Source organism: Labrus mixtus, chromosome 9, assembly GCF_963584025.1.
Source record: "Labrus mixtus chromosome 9, fLabMix1.1, whole genome shotgun sequence".
Taxonomy (NCBI): Eukaryota; Metazoa; Chordata; class Actinopteri; order Labriformes; family Labridae; genus Labrus; species Labrus mixtus.
The window spans coordinates 29,872,251-29,892,056 of NC_083620.1; the positions used below are offsets into that span (position 1 = coordinate 29,872,251).

At 42.4% G+C, this 19,806-nt stretch overlaps 1 protein-coding gene across 1 annotated transcript in view; it reads left to right on the forward strand.

Moving 5' to 3' along the window:
- The window catches only part of col4a3 (collagen, type IV, alpha 3), a 38,506-nt gene that overhangs the window by 8,648 nt on the left and 10,052 nt on the right, over positions 1-19,806 (forward strand). Inside the window, exons 5-46 of the mRNA XM_061047307.1 lie at positions 54-98; positions 402-464; positions 567-620; positions 993-1,019; positions 1,690-1,764; positions 1,859-1,921; positions 2,025-2,060; positions 2,832-2,879; positions 3,069-3,143; positions 3,228-3,272; positions 3,362-3,424; positions 3,543-3,587; positions 4,730-4,783; positions 4,873-4,914; positions 6,267-6,348; positions 6,445-6,480; positions 7,002-7,166; positions 8,068-8,160; positions 8,525-8,620; positions 9,306-9,376; positions 9,659-9,847; positions 10,177-10,345; positions 10,557-10,649; positions 10,907-11,011; positions 11,092-11,186; positions 11,788-11,938; positions 12,053-12,166; positions 12,288-12,455; positions 12,933-13,022; positions 13,159-13,293; positions 13,392-13,490; positions 13,673-13,762; positions 14,308-14,447; positions 15,028-15,154; positions 15,540-15,620; positions 15,763-15,864; positions 15,998-16,045; positions 16,132-16,317; positions 17,839-17,969; positions 18,562-18,634; positions 18,903-18,974; positions 19,059-19,184. Coding sequence (XP_060903290.1) covers positions 54-98; positions 402-464; positions 567-620; positions 993-1,019; positions 1,690-1,764; positions 1,859-1,921; positions 2,025-2,060; positions 2,832-2,879; positions 3,069-3,143; positions 3,228-3,272; positions 3,362-3,424; positions 3,543-3,587; positions 4,730-4,783; positions 4,873-4,914; positions 6,267-6,348; positions 6,445-6,480; positions 7,002-7,166; positions 8,068-8,160; positions 8,525-8,620; positions 9,306-9,376; positions 9,659-9,847; positions 10,177-10,345; positions 10,557-10,649; positions 10,907-11,011; positions 11,092-11,186; positions 11,788-11,938; positions 12,053-12,166; positions 12,288-12,455; positions 12,933-13,022; positions 13,159-13,293; positions 13,392-13,490; positions 13,673-13,762; positions 14,308-14,447; positions 15,028-15,154; positions 15,540-15,620; positions 15,763-15,864; positions 15,998-16,045; positions 16,132-16,317; positions 17,839-17,969; positions 18,562-18,634; positions 18,903-18,974; positions 19,059-19,184 — 3,862 coding nt within the window. The remainder of the gene's footprint in view (positions 1-53; positions 99-401; positions 465-566; positions 621-992; positions 1,020-1,689; positions 1,765-1,858; positions 1,922-2,024; positions 2,061-2,831; positions 2,880-3,068; positions 3,144-3,227; positions 3,273-3,361; positions 3,425-3,542; positions 3,588-4,729; positions 4,784-4,872; positions 4,915-6,266; positions 6,349-6,444; positions 6,481-7,001; positions 7,167-8,067; positions 8,161-8,524; positions 8,621-9,305; positions 9,377-9,658; positions 9,848-10,176; positions 10,346-10,556; positions 10,650-10,906; positions 11,012-11,091; positions 11,187-11,787; positions 11,939-12,052; positions 12,167-12,287; positions 12,456-12,932; positions 13,023-13,158; positions 13,294-13,391; positions 13,491-13,672; positions 13,763-14,307; positions 14,448-15,027; positions 15,155-15,539; positions 15,621-15,762; positions 15,865-15,997; positions 16,046-16,131; positions 16,318-17,838; positions 17,970-18,561; positions 18,635-18,902; positions 18,975-19,058; positions 19,185-19,806) is intronic.

Genomic DNA, 19,806 nt, shown 5'->3' on the forward strand with positions numbered 1-19,806 from the left:
TGAATTCATCAATGAAATCTACTGCCGATTATAGACTCCTTTTTATTTTCTAGGGTCTTTCAGGAAAACCAGGTTTCCCAGGATCTCCAGGACTGCCTGTAAGAACCATGAACATTTGAATCAGCGGACGTTCAGATGCATAGAGAATGTGCACAGAGAAAAAAATGTTTAATAATGATAATTTAGTAGTCGTGCTCTAAGTGCCACGATCAGGACAGGACTGTGTTTTAAAATGGGTGAACCTCCATAAAACATTTTATATAAGAGGTGATAAGGTTTACTGAAGAGATGTGTGCCTCCCTCATGGGTTGGAGACTGAAAAGATTAGTATTGGACTGATTTATAACTGTTGTTTTTTTAAAGCTTTGTTTAAAGTGAAACCAGCATTTCTGTTTCATCAGGGACTCCCTGGACATGAAGGACCCATCGGCCGACCAGGACTCCCAGGATGCAACGGGACAAAGGTAGCTCTGATTTCTTGCACACTGGGTCCTTATGTTCCACTGAGGATGGTTCAGAAAGTAAAGAGTTGAACAATGGCTGATGTACTGATTGTTGTGTTAAAGGGGGATGTTGGTTACCCAGGGTACTCCGGGGATCCTGGATCTGTCGGTCTCCCAGTAAGTCCTACCTTCTTTTTTGATTGGATGCTATGGAGACTTTCTATTTAACTGACAGTGTTTCAGTGAAAAACATTTCATCACTGCAGAAGGCAGTTATGCTAGCTAGTTAACAAGCTCTGACAAGTGAAAACTAAAGAAATCAGCATCGCTCTCTCTCATGTGATATTGTTTTTTCTCTTTCATTTATTGATTTTTCAGTTATCTTTTTTTAATGGTATATAAGCTAGCAATCATCTCTTTGTATTTTTGAGTATACCCTAACCCCGTGTTAACCCAAACATAACCCTACCCCTAACCCTTCCGTGATTTAAAGTGAAAAAATAATAAAATGATTTGAGTAATAAAGATTATTCTGTCGTTGTGATTTAGGGACGACCTGGACTGCGAGGCACAAAGGTAAGAGGACACACCTGAACACAAACTGTCTTTAAAAACCTGGAATCTGGAATTCTTTTTACTGTTTTTTAGACATCATTTATGCATAAAGTAATTTATTTGACATATGTGACATTGTTTTTATGTAGGATATTACACAGCAGCTGGACTCAAATCATGCTAATAGGAAAACATGGTCCCCTTAATAAAACCATGGTCTATCAGGGAACCCCAGAGGAACATTTCAGGGGGGGAAACCAGACCCTTTAAGAGGGGTGACTGTGAAAATAAGAGAGAAACTTCACTCCTCATCTAAAACGCGTCTGCTTCTTAGCTTCGTAGCTCAGTCTGTAGGGACTTGAGTTGGGAATCAGAGGGTCACCGGTTCAAGTCCCAGCACGGACCAAGTCCGGAAATTGGTCTGGTAGCTGGAGAGGTGCCAGTCCACTTCCTGAGCACTGCCGAGGTGCCCTTCAGCAAGGCACCTAACCCCCCCCCCACCAGCTCAGGAGCGCCCGCTGTGGGCAGCCCCCTCACTCTGAGACCTCTCCATTAGTGCATGTCCACAGGATCCTCTTTGTGCATGTGTGTGTATTTCAGCCTATGTTTGTGTAGCATAAAGCATAAATTAAACGTTGCCCCACAGTGTTTATTTCTGACGCTTGTTGAGCGTGTCTTTCTCGGTTTTCAGGGACACACGTACGCCTTCCCAACAACTGGAGAAATCAAGGGAGCACAAGGACCGCAGGGACCAGATGGAAAAAATGTAAGTACATTTATTTGTAAAAGGTTATAAACGTATTGTTAGATTTCTGATTTGCTGGTTTGGAGTGTATTCTGATTGGCTGTTTGTGCTGCAGGGGCTGAGTGGAAATCCAGGTGTACCAGGTCTGCCAGGACCACCTGGATCTGCTGGACTTCCTGTACGCCTCAGATCTGAAACTGTTCAACTTTGTTTACAAGTTTACAGAATATAAAATGGTTCAATCTACTATAATAAACAGTTTTGTTTTCTTTTTCATTCAGGGACGTTCCGGGTTGCCGGGTCTTCCTGGAGAGAAGGTCAGTGAGTCACAGGCTGATCTGAAAATAGTTAATTAGCTGATTAACAGTTTGTTTTCCACATGTTTTTGTAAATTTTAACGATCATCATCATTTCACCCTGATTCCTGAAATATTCTTGTAAAAATCCAACAGACAAACCCAGATGAAAATCATGAACACCGACCTAAAACACACTTTCCTTCCAAAAAATAAAACAGAACCACCATGTCCAGATGTGATGTTTTTTACACAAGTTCATGTCTTGTAGAGATTCTTGATTTACTTAATCTCATACTTGCTTCAAGGTGATAACTTCTTTTCACAAGTCACTATCCTGCATGCAGAAGCTATTGTCTTACCCTCCAAATTAACAACTTAATTTTAGGAGTTAGGATCTTTCTTGTCCGTGCAGGTAAGTATCCTGTGACCCAAGTCTGTGTGTGGCTTGTACAAGTTAATAACTTACTTTCATAAGTCCCTATCTTTTGTTAACAAATTATAATTTCGCCAAAGCTATCGTGTTTGCACAGGATAGTGTTGTCTCTGCACAAGAAAGTTTCCTGTTGTGACGCTTCCATAACTTGCTCCAGTAAATATCGTCCTCACATCACTTAACGACTCGTAATAATCAATCACATCTGCAGGATTGTCAATCTCTATACAGACACTTTAATGTACAAATCACTAAAATGCCCTTAAATAGTCACAACAGGAAACCTTCAGATATTTGTAGGTCATGTGACCTCAGTCTGTGTATTTGGTTCTGATGATTCTATGTTTTGGTTTCAGGGTCAGGAGGGTCCCAGTCCAGTGATACCTGGTCCCCGCGGGCAGAGGGTGAGCTCACTGATCTGGATTTCAATTCTAATATATATAACAGGAACGTAAATGTTTCTAACCCCTGTAACACCATCACCTTCATCATCATCACCTTCATCATCATCATCATCATCATCATCATCATCATCATCATCATCATCATCATCATCATCATCATCACTATCATCAGATTTGTTTGGTTTCCAGGGACACCGCGGACCAACTGGGATCCCTGGACCCAAAGGAATCAAGCTGTATATAGAGGGACCCACAGAGCTGAAGGTCTGTCCATGTTTGTATGTCCGTCCGTTTGTCTGTCTACCAGTTTGACTTCTATGGGTGATTTTTTTAATGGTCATATTTCAGGGAGAACCAGGGGAAGTCGGACAGAAAGGCTGTCGTGGACTTCTTGTAAGTCAAAACTTGTCTGACACAAAAGATCTCAAAAATTATTGTTTGGACTCCGTATCATCAAAGTGAGTGTTTGATTTCTTCTGCAGGGTGTGTCGGGGAAACTGGGGGACAAAGGACAGAAGGGCGAGCGAGGAGATCCGGGCACACTTGTAAGAAAACTGCAATAGAATGGATCTATAAGAAGAATCTGAAAGTCGTCATTTTATTGTTATCAGGTGGTTTTGATTTTGACCAGGTCCTTGTCTGACGTGTTGTTTTGTGTTTCAGGGTAAACCTGGGAAGAATGGAGTCATTGGAGAGCTTGGATTACCGGTAACACGCTAAGTTAGCAGTGCTTAAATAAAACTGACTTATCAATGTGCTTAATTCAATGGATGACCTAAAGCAGGATCTAAACAGTGTACCTGTTCCTGGCTAGTCACGTGATGTCAGCACAGTAGACTGCATAAAACATGGACATAGTCTCACTAATGTCACCCATTGGTCTCTGAAGCAGATGTTTGAAGCCTATATTGGACTTGCTATCTGAAGCTGTTTCCAAAACTGCATACTTTAATACCATTCATACTAAATAAGACGTCCCGTTGAGTCTCTAGTATGTTCCAAAATCACGGTATGCAATTTTGTGTATGTGAGAAATACCTGAATGTAGACTATATTGGACAGATTTTTAAGTATGAAATAGTTTCTCACTGGTCATACTAAACCACCCCGAAATGCACTGCGACTCTCAGACTAACCATTGGCGAAACTCGCCAGCCAGCCAATGAGCAGCATACAACTGAAAGTAACTATACTGTTACATGTTTTGTTATGATGTCAAATAATGTTAAAATGACTACATAGTTGTTTAAGCTATGAACTCATATGTTGTTGAATTCTATTTACGGGCCAATGCTCACACCAGCTTGATGCTAGCTTATTCATTGTAGCTCCAACCGGAAATACATCACGTGACCTATAATTTAGTTTGTTGCTAACTGTCAGCTTAGAAGGCATTTTGAGTATGTAGCAGGCAGAACGTCAGTATGTGGTTTCGGACACATCCTAACTTTTAGGTCAAACTAGTAACAGACAAAGAGCTGGAGCTGAGGTGGGCCTTTAGCCTCCTGACAAACAGCGACCATGAGCCCATCTGTCAGCCACGCCCTTAAATATGCATGGTAACCTGGGGCGTTTGAAGCCAGCCTCAGTGCACTTAAACACTGGTTTTATTTTTGAATACCAGAGGCTGCTGCTCAGTTAGCAACACATACAACAGAACCAAAATAAAAAACTAAAACCTCCACATCACTCAAGACTCTGTTTTTATTGTTTAACAGAACAACAAAGTGCAAACATCAGTGCGAACCGTCAGTTGATAACATGATTTTGCCAGAGCTCCCAGGTTAAACCACATCACCATAAGTTGTAAAGACTTGTGATCACTGATTCTGGGCTGTGTGTGTCTGCAGGGAGACCCAGGGGATCGTGGGTACCTTGGCCCTCCAGGTATTGAAGGAGCCAGGGTGAGTACAATGTGAGGTAAAAATGAATTATTACTGCAGTATTACACTCAGTGCTGTGTCATAATTTGTTTTGAATGCATATTTTTTAGGGGGAGACAGGTGATCGGGGTTTTCCAGGTCTTCCAGGAGAGGTGAGTCTGAAGCAAAATGTTATTTGACTGGCAGGAAGGATGGCCAGTTTCACCAAAATATGAGCCAGTTTGGGAAAAGTAAACAAAAAAACCCACCCCGGTAAGAGATTTATATGGTGAAAAAACAAGCAAAAACTGCAGCTAGCTCCTCTGAAGGCTGAGCCATGGACATATTTCAGATCACTGTTGAATGGTCTTGTCAGTCACAGGTAGCCCTGCCCTAACTCCTTCCCTGCTCTCTGGTCTCTTTGACTCTAAATAACACCATCATTTACTAAATGATCATCATGCTGTATGGAAGAACCCTTGAAACAAGAGATTGATACCATAAACGCATGAGGAACATTTTTACTGAGGGAATAAACCAACTCACAATTAGGAACATTTTATTAAAGGCTTCTAGACAATCAGACTTTATTGCAAACAGTGGATCCCCACCTTTTAGAAAAAATGCATGATGATGCCATGTTTGTTTGTTTGTTTGGCGGGAAACCGCCTAGTTTGGCAACCCTGCAGACCAAAGCAATGGTTTGTGACTCGATCAGCGTTAATCCCGCCCACTGAGTTTGATGGGAGAGGATGACAGATAGAATTATTTCATGATGCACTGCTGGAGCAGGAAACATGAAATAATTAAATAAATAGTGGAATAAATAGATGTGTTTTTACATAGAATGAATGAACATTTTAAATAATTGTTTAAACATTTATTTAATTATTTATGTATTTCATAAATTATTTATTTATTTATATATTACCAATTTTAAATAATTAATGACACATTTAAATAATTATTAAATTATTTAATAACACATGCATTTAATTAATTAATTAATTAATTAATTAATTATATATTTATTTATATATTTGTTGATTTATTTCCAATATTAAATAATTGATGACACATTTAATTATTTAATTAATTATATATTTATATATTTCATTTTGGCACTTTTAGTCCTCCATAGTTGACCGTTTAATTTTTTTTTTAAATATATAATTGAGTCCAGATCGCCAAAGGGAATGATTTCTTTGTTGATAAAAAAAACTCAATGGTCACCTCCTCCCAGTCGCCCACATTGCTGTTCAGTTCATCCGTTTCTCAATTATACAGTTGATCAAAAGACAATTAGACTGCCATGAAATTAAGATATATGAATGATTGGATTAACAGTTACCCAGGCTACAACACATGGCACCTCTGGTTTTTAAACACATGTTCACCAGCGTTTTGGACAGGTGTCAGGGGCCACACGGATAAGATAGGGACCAACAGATTACTGTCTGTCAGTTTTAAAACAATGTAACACTTTCAGTATTCATGTAAAATATGTCTTTTGTTTTTTTATTAGACAGTCTGGAGTTATAGATTTCTGAAGGGCCAGCCTGGGGCACCGGGATCTCTCGGACCCCCAGGATTCCCCGGGCAACAAGGTTGGATACACACCAACATGAGGAGTTAAAGGCATTCATATTTTAATTATTTTTAACTTGTTTAACTAACCAGCTTCTGTTCTTGTCCTCTTTTAGGACTCATTGGGTTTCCAGGACTGCAGGGCGAGCCAGGTACATTCCCAACTGTCGAGCGCTAATGATCAGATAATGGCACTCTATGATAATGATAAAAAAAATAGAAAATCCTGCACACTGTTCTTGCTCAGCGTCACCATTCATTGGAATAAAACAACATTTCAGTCCCTCTGGACCCTTTGTTAACACACTTATCAAAGGGTTCAGAAAGACCAAAACATTGTGTTACTTTCCAATAAGTAGTAATGCTGTGTAAGAGAAGTGTTCAGGATTTTCTCTAGTCAAGCTAAAGTTATATCTCCTATGCACTTGCTTCAAGGAGTAGTAGTTGGATGTGCAAACACTTGTCATTTTAGTTTTACAGGTTCACTCCAATTTTGGTCTAAAGAGTGATGGCTACAAACATGTTTGGACTAATGTGTCCACTAAAAGTTCTTGTTTTTGTATCTGACAGACTTAGATTGTAATTCTAAACCTCTGATGTTGTTACCTAGATGATATACTGTGTATACCAATTACAACCAACTTTTAAAAAAGAATGCTCTTCTTCTCTTGAGGCCTGGCTCCTACTGGTCCACCGGGTCTCCAGGGGCCACCGGGCTCAACTGGAACTAAAGGAGATCAAGGACAGCCAGGGCCCTTCATCATAGGGCCCCCAGGACAGGATGGTGTCCCGGGAGGTCCTGGAGTTGATGGAGAACCTGGAGAACCTGGAATACCAGGTGATGTTCTACCTCGTGTGTTAAATGGCCCCTGTTCAGGTCTTTTTGTTTCTCAGGAGGATCTGTTATCAAGGTTGTAGAAGTTTAAAAGTTTCTGGTCTGTTCGACACTCTTCTTTCCAAACACTCAATGTTTCCTCAGAGTGATAAATAAAGCGAAAGAATACATTTTTTGCAGGAGATAAAAAGGTTTCGGGAAAAATTAGTGCTTTAAAAATGGCTACATTAAACATAATTCTTACACTAGCCTGAAAGAAAGAGATTAACTTGCTATTGAGTCTGTATTCTGAGCAATGTTGGAAAATTCAATAAATCATTTACAAAATTTAGGAAAATATAAACTAATGATAACCAGAAGAAGAAAAAATGTATAAGCCAGAAATTGAACAGCCCTTCTGTTCTGCTTCTTTTAATAGTTGTGGAGTCCCTCAGGGAAGCATCCTGGGGTCCCTTATCTTTTAAAAAAAAGTATTTGAAGATTAAAAGTGAAGCCCTCACAAATAATTCCAGAAATCATATTGAACATCAACTGGAGCGTTAGAGGAAGTTTGGGAGAAAGCTAACTATTGGCCTGTGTGCTACTTATAGCCACGTTCACTTTACTCAATACATATCTACGACACATGTAAACGACAAATTCCATACAAATATGTAAAAAATTGTGCAAACACTATTTAATACCAGTTAACTGAATTAATCTGAAGAAATGTTTTAAAGTATGTGACAAGTTTTAACCTGTTTTGTCACAAATATCTGAGCTAAGTATGCTCACAGTGACTACAGCTCTACATTATCATTTGATTAGCATAGCATAGTATAAAGACTGCAATGGGTGAGCAGAGGCTGCCAACTATCTAACAACACATCCAACTCTGTCTGATTTCACTCTCGTCTTCTATCAGATTTCCTGCCGGGAGATGTTGGTCCTCCCGGGTCTAAAGGTCTGAAAGGCCTGACGGGATTTCCTGGAATCAGAGGGGACGAAGGGCAGACGGGTGAGTGTGCAAGAGAAATGGATTATTAAGATGTTAAATGACAAGAATTTAATGATACAGAAGCACAGAGATGTCATGAATCTGCACTTTGACCAAGATCGTAACCTCCCTGAGGGTTGAAAACTGCAGATTTCCAATGAAAGTTTGGAATGGGATTATTAAGAAAGAACACAATGCCTCTGTCAGGCTCATTTGCATTGCTTTGTGTCCGGAAGTTGCTCTTGGAATAAACATGCCTGTGAGGAGCCAAAGTGTCCGCATATTGTATAAATATATGTAGATAACGAAACAAAACTAAACGATACGATACATTACGACACATTGTGGTGTTATATATAATAATTAATTCATTTGTGTTTTTCAGGTGAGAAGGGGGACCTGTGCTATATCTGCTCTCCTTTACCAGGCCCTCCTGCACCTCCAGGTAGACCAGGAGAGCCAGGGGAAGACGGACTGCCAGGTAAGAATGGCACCTGATCAGATTTATTTTCTGTTTGTCTGAGGCATTGATTCCTGGATCGACAGCGTGACAGCTAGATGACAGACTTACTCTCAATAATGAAGTTCTGTTATAAAGTCATAGTCATTTATTTTTTTCAAGTTGTTTCAAAGTAAAGGAGACAGTCTAAAGATAATCAGGGATTTGAAAAAATTTAGTAAAGTAAGATGATTTGTAACAGGGTTACTGCACCACGCTCACAATTTAAGATTCTTTAGGATCCAAACAAAGATAAATGATTAACATTTTGCACCACTTCACAGATTTCATGTGGAACTCAGTGGCTGATTCCTGCTGTCTTGAGTTTAAAAGCTTTCTTACATATCTTCCAAGTCACCTCATAATCATTCTTTGCACCTGCCAACCATTCTGTTTTCCTCTTGAAGCCAAAGTTCCTTAAACTATCCTTAACTTCTTCTTTCTTTCATTCACAGATTATGAATGAGACTGTTATCCGCTGCTGTAAATCTCAAAAATCATAAAAGAATAATAAAAACTCATAACTCTAAGAAGAGCTTTTCGATATAAGACATTGGGACATGTCTCAGTCAACATGCCATCTTAAATCTAAGATATCTGATCTACAGTCAGGTCCAGTTTGACAAAAACTCACTTGTCTGCCTCTGTGATGTCATTCTGTGTCCAGGCTCAGCTGGTTTCCTTGGACCCAAAGGTAACAAAGGGTTCAAAGGTATTGGAGGACCACCTGGTTCACAGGTCAGCTCACTTCATGAATGTTTCTATCTCTGATGCAGATGTTGTGTTTGGTTCTAAAGCTTCGATGAGGCTGAATGACTTCTGCCCTCTCTGCACTCCTTACCTGTCCACTATATCCCAGTATCTATAGTACAGCATTATTCTGTTTCAATGTTATCTCATTGAGAGATTATTAATACTGCCGTGATTGAGGATGAGTAGAAGTATAACTCAAAAGTTCAGATTAAGCTTCAGTTTGATCTTCTCTTAAATATTGTTAACAAATGATTGTTTTTTCCTCAGGGCACCTTCGGTAGCCCTGGCGTCCAGGGCTCTACAGGACCTGTCGGTGACCCTGGAGTCATGTGGAGGGTTGGGCAGAAGGGTGAGGATGGGGATCCTGGGCAACCAGGACCACCAGGTTTTGAGGGGGCTGATGGAGTTCCAGGAGCAGCAGGACCAAAAGGTGTTCTGGGAGAGAGAGGAAACCCCGTGAGTATCAGATACAACATCAAAGGGGCCGTCTGTCACCAGTCAAGGGGGGGGGTTTGTGTTGGATTTATATAATCCTATTGCTGCTGCCATCTTGTTTTTGAGACAGAAGTGACAAGAGGGTGTCACTTGAGAGGAGAGCAAAGGCTGTGTTGATAGCTAATACTAGCACCATGTTTTGCAGCAAGTGGATTCTCCCCCTGCTGGACATTACAGACTCAGTCCACTAGTTATGCACAATCTATGATCTAAAGCGACAGAAAAGATCCATAACGAGTTTAAGCATACGTAGATGATGTTCTGTTGTTTCTCTCTGGTGCTACCTTCAGGGACCTCTGGGGGAAAAAGGTGAGAGGGGCCCATTAGGCGAAACTGGTGCCAGAGGACTGTTAGGACAGATGGGACCTCCAGGACCACCTGGGATAGGGGCTCCAGGACCTCCAGGACCTAAAGGCAATGTTGGAGTCCTGGGACCCCGAGGAGATCCTGGAAAACCAGGTAAGATAGTCAGGACTGCAGGTTGGTAAGATTCAAGTCTATCAAGTGTCCCAGAGCAGGAAGTCACTCCTCACTGGCTAGAGACAGATTTTTAAAGGTCAAAGAAAATTAAAAAGGAGCAGTACACATGTCTCTAAATTAATCCGTCTGTCTGTCTGTCTGTCTGTCTGTCTGTCTGTATGTCTGTCTGTCTGTCTGTCTGTCTCTTCAGGAGACAAAGGTTCTCCAGGTGAAATCCAGACCTATCCGGGAAATCCAGGACCGGAAGGAGAGAAAGGTCTACCAGGAAACCCTGGCCCTGAAGGTGAGACAGCTTTATGTGACTTTTTATTTTTTACTTTTACTGTTTAAAACAGAAATGTTACTCAAATTAAACTACATAGAAGGTTAAGAATTCACTTATTGTGCTTTCACACCTGTACAAAACTCCTGAAAAACAGCAGCACAAGAGTCTTCAACATTAATGGGAAACAAATCCACCAAATCCGGCTCCAACAAAATGTTCAACAGAATACCTGCATGTTTACCTGCTGACTCACCTGTTGTCTCTGCTGGTCTCAGGTGTGACAGGACCTCCAGGTGTTCCAGGATTTGCCGGTCCAAAGGGAGAAAAGGGAGATAAAGGATTTTCAGTCCAGGGGCCTCCAGGCTTCCCAGGGGTCAAAGGTCAGGTCTCTGAACAGTGTTTAGAGGGTTACAATGAAAAGAATCATCATAAATAGCAATATTTTTTTTGTCTGGATCAGGAAACAAAGGTGTTCCAGGAGGCCCAGGTTTACCAAGTTTTGGTATCAAGGGACGGGCAGGGCCATCAGGCCCGCCAGGGATGCCGGGCTCCAAGGTAATGTAGACTTAAAGAGCAAGATAGTCCTTCAAATAAAGAAAGTTTGAGTCCAGAAATATGGACCAGAACTCAAAGACATTTTTTTCTTTCCCAAACTAAGATGATTGTACATGAACATTTATTAAGACACAGACTAACAAGTTCCTGTCTCTATGAATCGGATCCCCCAGCTGTCAGTCTGGTTCCTGTTCTGTAGCTGGTTGGGTCTGTTGATACAGGCAGGTCAGTTTGATGTTGCCATGAACACTCAGTATGTTTATTTGATGTTAGAAAAGGTGGATTCATTGTGTTAGTGCGACTTACACTGGACTTTTAAAATACTTGTTAACATGTCAGTATGACTGAAGTTGTACTAATTTGAATTTCTCGAAGTTGGAGTAACACACCTCGATAATGTGGTTAGGGTCGATTAACTCTTCAATGTATGTGCCTCAATGGCCGAGGCATTCCTAGCACGCTCTACAGTTCTGCTTCAGGTTTTGACACAGATGTCAAACAGCATCAATGCTTCAAAGTCAAGGACAGTAGTCCAGGTTAGATGAAATGGTCTTCTTAAGTTTTGGTGGTTTACAATCTTCATGGTGGTTTCTGCTCACAGGGGGACAGGGGGATTGGTTTTCCAGGTCAGCAGGGTCGCTCAGGCCCCCAAGGAGAAGATGGCTCAGTGGGGCCACAAGGAGACCCTGGACTTCAAGGGTCAGATGGGGCTCCAGGAGCTCCAGGACAAGATGGACCGCCAGGACCAAAAGGTAACCCATTTAAGAACCTGCTGTAATGTTACTTGTGGGGGGGTAAAGTCCTGTCCGCCAAATGATCAAGAACAGAGAATGTAAACACAGAAACTAAATATATGTGTCTTTCAGGTCATAGAGGTCTGGATGGTATTACCGGTCCTGTCGGTCCTGTTGGAGTGTGTTTACCTGGAGCTACTGGTCCTGAAGGAGAGCGCGGATCAATGGGTGTCATTGGATTCACAGGTACCAACCTTAGAGCTGCTGACAGTAGAGTTTCCAACATGCTCTGGGAGTCACCAGTAGAGTGTAAAATGTATAAGTCAGACCCCTGGCTTCTCTGAGTCTCACTGCATTCTGTCTTCAGGGAACCGTGGCCCAAAGGGTTTGAAGGGCGACCCTGGGCTGCCAGGCATTGGAGCCATTGGGTCTCAAGGGCCATATGGGGCCCCAGGGTTTAATGGAGATAAAGGGCTAGTAGGAGAAGTTGGACTGAAGGGCTTGAGTGGGGCCAATGGGGAGCCAGGAAGTCCAGGTAAGGAGGCGTGGCCACACCTGCTCTTCCGGCTTTATGTGTCCATATTTGTAAAACGTTTCTTCATTTTAATCTTTCCAAATGCTGGCATGTTGGGACACTAAGGCTTTGCAGTCTTACCAGTTCTTTGTGTTTTCCCTCCCCTGAAAGTCATACTCAAATCAGGCTTCTAACTATACAGCAGGCCCAAGAGCCCAGGCCTATGTCTTCTTTGTTTTAGAACACAAGGCCTGGTCGCAGCAGTGTCCATTACTTTGCTTTATGGCCAAATACCCACACACCAAATGGAATTCCCCTCAGCATCAGTTGTACTCAGTGTTTACAGCCAGTTAGTCAGTGTTAGCATGCTAACATCTTCAAGAATGTGAACCGGTTTGTCCATCACGGAGTAGAGTAGAGTTATAATCAACCCAACATGTGAATAAGTCAATGTATTTTGCTCACAAGTTAAGTAAGATCCATATGTGTGTGTTGTAGGTATCAGAGGGGACGTGGGTCCTCCAGGAGCGCCTGGGAGTCCAGGGGAGGATGGAAAACCAGGAGAGACCGGTCAACTTGGACAGAAAGGTTTCATCAATCAATCAATCAATCAATCAATCAATCAATCAATCAATCAATCAATCAATCAATCAATCAATCAATCAATCAGTAAGTGACCCAGCCAATCAGTTCTCTAACAGTCTGTGGCCTGTTTGTCTATCAGGTGATGATGGTGTTGATGGGGTTAAGGGTTCTCAGGGGCCTGTTGGGATTCAAGGAGACCGAGGAGCACCAGGACCAAAAGGAATCCAAACATCCGTGGCAGTGTACGGAGACCCTGGAGACCCAGGAGATCCTGGTACTAGTACTGACCCTCAGCTGAGGTTTTCCAAAATGTTCCTCACGGTTCTATGTTCTGCTCTGATGTAATTTATACTTCTATTGTCTCACCCTCAGGACCCCAAGGTTTCACTGGTTTGAAGGGAGAGAGGGGCCCCATGGGTCCCCAGGGCCCAGATGGCAGCGACAGTAGATCTGGAAACCCCGGGCCACAGGGTGAGCAGAACTGACCTGAATCTGGTTGTTTTGGATGTAGAATCTAATCTTCAAGTGTCAGACTGAGAACCTGAAAGGGACATCTGACATGACTGCTGAGATGTTTTTCAACTAACAAATCTTTTTTGGCAACATCATTTCATTTAATCAGTATATGATTGATGTTTGCTTGTGTCTGACAGGACCTACAGGAGAACCCGGGAGTAAAGGACAGAACGGACCTCCTGGTCCTTTTGAACTCAACGGTAACCAAGGAGTTATGGGGATTCCAGGTAATGTCACTGGGTCACTTCAGACATTTGAAAAAGGCTTATAGACAGAGCTGGGGACGTGTCCGTTTATTACAGCTTACAGTGTAAGCTGGGTTGCAGACTTCTTGAGCAAGAGCACAGCCCCTCCTGTACTTTAGAGCTTATTACATAACAAACTAAAATGCCTGTCTCTGCTCCAGGTGCTTTTATTGTGAAATGCTGCTTCACCTGATTTGTAATTTGCCGTTTTCTGAGCCATCATGGTCTCTTTAGAAGTTGAATCTATTGACATTGCCAAATGTTTTGGTTGTTAATACCAGTTAATGTTAACGTCAGTTCATTAACAGAATTAACTGATTAACTTTTTTAATGGATGAACGATTAATGAAGTTACATTATACCACCTCTGCTTACAGTATAGAGTATGTTTGTACAGTATCAGCACAAAAACGAACAATTTCACAGGGATTGAATGGGTGAGTTTAGTGCTGATGAATTTATTTAGATGCATTTGTCTTAATTTCTAAAGTTATCAAATAGATGATTCTATAGGTGTTTCTGTCCAGGCTACAAAGGTGAGAAAGGCTCTACAGGACCGTGTGGATCAGCTGGTTTAAATGGAATACCAGGACCAGGAGGATCAAAAGGCCCTAAAGGAGAACCAAGCCCACCTGGACCAGGATCCAAAGGATTTCTAGGAGAGAAGGTATCACATGTACTTAGAGACACAAATATTACTCACCATAGCCCCTTGTCAACACTAGTTTAATGCTCACTGACGAGGTTAATAAAGCAGTATTATACAGGTTACGGCACGGAAGAATGCCTAAACAGGTTAAGGAGGGAGATTACTTAAAAATAAATCATAAACTGTAAAACAGATATATAATGTTCAAGGTATCAGGTGCATCTGTTTAATGTTGTGCTGGTGGTATCACTACATACCCACCTGTTATAAACAATCCAAGATAGAGCATGTGATAGGGAAGAGTGCCAATATCTAAGGATAACTCTTATTAAATTGATGTTACAGTGCTTTAACCCATATACTGTTATCACTGTATGCAGATGATGTTCTGGTTTATGTTGCCATTATTCATCATCTTTCCTATTACTTTAGACTTTCTTTCAATAAGCAGTAGGCTTAAAACGGTTGAAGAAAACTATTCAAAAAAGGATTTACATTTTGATAATTATTTTTTTGTATCCTGTATTTTCTTTGGATTGTGATAAAGATGTAAAGCCTCTCTAAAGCTAGCTTCATTTGCTTGCATTTTCATTCTCAGGGGAATGCAGGGTGTCCTGGTCCTCAAGGTACAAAGGGGACCCCAGGGGACTTGGGAGTCCCTGGTACCCCGGGAGAATGTGGTCCCTGCGGTCCTAAAGGAGAGAAAGGACCCCCAGGATGCAGAGGTCTGATTCAAAATTTCCCTTCATTTGTCTGCTATTTTAGAGCCAGTGGTCTATACTGTGATAAAAAAAACATTGGACAATCAAAAGTTTGAACTAAAGCTTGAGGTGTAACGCACCGCTTACTGTGTCAGTTTGCATTTTTCCTGCTCAGAGGATAGTTGACAGTTGCTTTTACAACTTTGTCTCTGAAAAAGATCCAAAAAGGGCCGTAACAATGTGTTTGTGTTCAACGCTGAGCTAAAACTCACAGCAGCTCTGCGATGCCGAATGGGGCTTTAGATTTTTGAGGGTGAAGAGTCACCAGAGATATTCTGAGTGTCCACACACTACTGTACATGACAACTCTCTTAACCTGTCTGTCTGTCTGTCTGTTTGTCGGTCTCAGGTCCTCCAGGGCCTTCTGGTGAAAAGAGCTGTGATGGACCTTCTGGAAAAAATGGCCCTCCAGGACCCACAGGCCTCACAGGTACATAAACTCAGTTGTATCCGATTCTTCAACAACAGCCCTGAGTTTTGATCTGGTGTTCAGTGATGTCCGTCTGCTTACAACAAGATTTATACACTGTCCGCTAACTGTCCTTACTGTTGGTTATCATCTTCATTTTCAGGAAACAAGGGGCCTCCTGGAGATCCTGGTCCAGCTGGTCTCAGAGGAAACCAGGGACAGGACGGGATACCTGGACCTCCTGGAGAAAAAGGAGCCATGGGAGGTAAGAGACCCGACTGGATTATACTGGATCTGGTTTGACAGTGGCATGTCTGAACAGTTTGCTGTGAACTGTTTTTTTTGTTCATAACCAAGCCTGGTTCTGGGCTGTTCCTCTCCTGATTATTTTTCAACAGCTCCTGGGAACGGGCCCCAGGGCCGGGAGGGAAGGAAAGGTCCACCTGGTGAGTCCTCAGTTGTTAAAATGTGTTGAGAAGAATTTCATACCTAAAGAATGATAAATTAAACACATTTCTTCTGGTCTCCCCAGGGTGTGCTGGGGAACAGGGTCCACCTGGCCCCTGTGGGCCTCCTGGTCCCTCTGGTCTTGGTGGACATCCAGGTTGTACTGGTCCTCCTGGACCCCCTGGTCCACCTGGTTGTCCTGGCAAGGAGGGAATTTGCATTGAAGGAGCCAAAGGAGAAAGTGGATTCCCAGGAGGACGAGGACCCAAAGGTAATGAGACCATTGAGTTTACAGGGGAAAGAAAATCCTGATCTCATGTGCTTTACTCAATCTCTGATCTAAGAGGTGTCCTGCAAGGGCTAAAATCTTTAATCTGGATTGTTTTTAAACACAGTACAGAAATAAATGTTCCACTTTGGTATAAATCTTAGTGACTTTAGTGATCCTCTGACGTTTTACACTGTGCCACTGGCAGGTCAACTTTTTAATGTGTCCAGTACTTTGGTTCCCTGTTGGCACCTCCAACCACCAAGGAATCATGTGACTTTTAAAAAAAAAAACAGTAAGTGAAGCAGCTGATGAGCTCTCACTGTCAGAAACCTAAAAGGATTCGCCCCAAGTTTCAGTTTAGAGGATCATCGAGGAGGCTGGCAAGACAAACAGGAATCCATTGGGAACTGGTAGGGTATTGTCAGAGATGTCTGACGTTCAAGTCATCAAGGCCATTACAGTTCAAGGCTTTATCCAAAAAGCAACTGCACTTGGTTAAAAGTCTTGAAGACATTTCACCTCTTCTACCTGAAAACCCCTCGTTTTTCCTTTTGGATTGATCTTTAAAGCAGTGTCAGAGAAGGCGGCGGAGACCTCCCTAAGGATTTGGTTGGCTTCTGCTGGGTCGCCTGGGTATCTGAAAGACTTGAGGAGTCGCAATCGCATGTGCAGGCTGTATCTCAGACTTTGGCTGAAATCTGTTCTCAACAGTAAGCTTGTAAACCTTGAGGTCTCTTTCACATCTGCAGTCTAGTTCACTTGGTCAAGGCTAAGTGGGAAAATGCTCCCAGTCAGCACAGCTAAAATGTGGTTCCAAATGCTACCAAACTGGGACCCTGACAATTTTGTCCTCCATTTCTATATGGAGGCCTGACATGGGTTAGCCAAACTGGGGTGATGAAGGACAGTTAATAGGCTCCATACAAGGCCCATCTGGGGGAAAAACTTATCCTCGATTGGAACTCAAGAAGCCCCCATGTTAACTGACTTAATGGTATGCCCCGTTAAGTGTTAGTTGTGCTTGTTGCGTTGTAGTTCTGGTCTCTTCTAACCAAAATAAGTCTGATAACAACAACTCAATATCATCTGCATACAGAGACAGTAAAATAAGTTCTGATCCTTGTATTTATTGTTTTGTGTTGTATTTATTCAATTGGGGTTGGCAGTAGCTCAGTCTGTATGGACTTGGGTTGGGTTCAAGTCCCGGTGCAAGACCGAAATGTGGAAGTTGGTCTGGTAGCTGGAGAGGTGCCAGATCACTTCCTGAGCACTGCCGAGGTGTCCTTGAGCAAGGCAGCTCCCCCACTCTGACATATCTCCATTAGTGCATGTCCATAGGATCCTGTTTGTGCATGTGTGTATTTCAGCCTGTGTGTGTGTTGCATGATTCATTAACAGAGTGCAAAAACAGAATTTCCCCTTGCTGGGATAAATAAAGTAAATCATCTTCTTCTTTAAAAGGGTATGTTGTGACAAGAACACTGCTACTTGCTACTGCAATAATCAAATTTCTGTCTGTAGGTTCAAATGGCTGCCGAGGTCCTCCAGGTCCTCCAGGTCCTGGTTTTAAAGGAGAGAAGGGAAACAAAGGAGCAACAGGAAACTCAGGACCACCTGGATGTCTTGGTGAACCTGGACAACAAGGCAGGCGGGTCAGTACATCACATAATTATTATATACCCTTAAATTTTACTGACTCTTTATGCTCCCAGTATCAACTTTATCATCGACTTTAAAACTTAAAGTACCCTTTTTATGAAATCATTTTGACTTCAAGGTTTGTAATACCCTTTATCAATGGGATAATCATCAGCATCCTTATGTTGTTTGTTGGTGTTCAATTGGCTAGTTCCTGCACAGTATTTGTGTAACACTCAATCACACAAACAAAGGAACCTATCAAAGGTAACAGTAGACCAGCAACTCCCATATCTGATGTGTTAAAATGGATGTTTATGTAAAAGGAGCCCATTGGCTGCTATTTCTGGTTTCAAATTGAATCTATCTCTTAAAGTAACTCATTCAAAAAGGTCTTCTGTAGGAATCATTTCTGTTATTGTACACTCAGAATAAAACCCTGAGCCTGTCAGTGGACTGTGTTAGCAGACTTACTTTGATCAGGAACATTTCCCATAAAGGAGCTTTTGACTGTTGGCTGTAGCCATTTATTTTGAGCAATCATCTTGACTAACCCTATCATAACAACCTGAGCGAGTACATTTAGTTCTGTTTTATAATTGACAGGGTGAAGACAGACCACCTGGCCCACCTGGACAGAAAGGCCTGATGGGGTACACAGGTGTATCAGGACCCATCGGTAAGAACTGCAGTCTGATAACAGATACACAGAAAAGTACAACAAAGCGCTTTCTCTGCAAATGACATGTACATTCATCAGGCAGAGTCCATGGTCATCCTGTGAAGATCCAAAGTCTTTAGGAAATATTTATATATTTAATTTAGGATCATCTTTGTCGTCTTTGCAGAGCATGAAACCAAAGAGAGTATATCTGACCTTTTCTGGTGTTTTGATTTGGCGGTTTAACAAACGAGTTTCACTCTTGGATTTCATGTGTGTGTTTCAGGTCTAAAGGGGGAGGAAGGACCGCCAGGAAGCGTTGGCTTACGAGGACCTCCAGGACCACCTGGGAGGAGAGGTAACACAATGGACAGCAGAGTATTGCTTGTTGTGTTGTCCTTAAATGAATACTTAATGTACCCCTGAATATCACTCCCTGCAGGTGAGATGGGGAAGGACGTAACCAGGGAAGTGGTGCTGATACCAGGAGACCCAGGCATACCCGGAGAACAGGGACCCCTAGGACAAATGGGCCCACCCGGGTCCAGAGGGAGTTCTGGAGGTCCAGGTGAGTCTGGAGGCCTTAATATAGATCCAGATTAGAACAGTGTTAGATACACACGTAGCATCATTTGGTCCGAATACAGAAACATTTAATTTGTTTGAATACACCTGAAAAAGTGAGATCTTCTTATAATCGGGGTCTGCACCTTTAAATGCCAATATATGTTCACAACAACAGACAGAGACTCTGATCTGAACAGAGAGAGTACTTCTCATGACTGAGGCCAGCTGTCACTCACAGCTGCAGTGTCTGAAAGAGACACCAGGGGGGGGACACCAGGGGGGGACACCAGGGGGGCGACACCAGGGGGGGACACCAGGGGGGGACACCAGGGGGCGACACCAGGGGGGCGACACCAGGGGGGGACACCAGGGGGCGACACCAGGGGGCGACACCAGGGGGAGATACTCAGGGTTAGACACTCATGGGGCGACTGAACAAAAACATGATTTGTGCGGTTCCGGTGGCCTAGTGGTTAATTCTTGCGCCCCCCTGTACAGAGGTTATAATCCTCAAAGTGGGCAGCCCCTGCTAGAATCTGACCTGTGACTCTTTCGCTGTTGTTTCCCACTCTCTCTCTCTCTCTCTCCCTGATAATGACACTGTCATAAACAGACATTCAGAC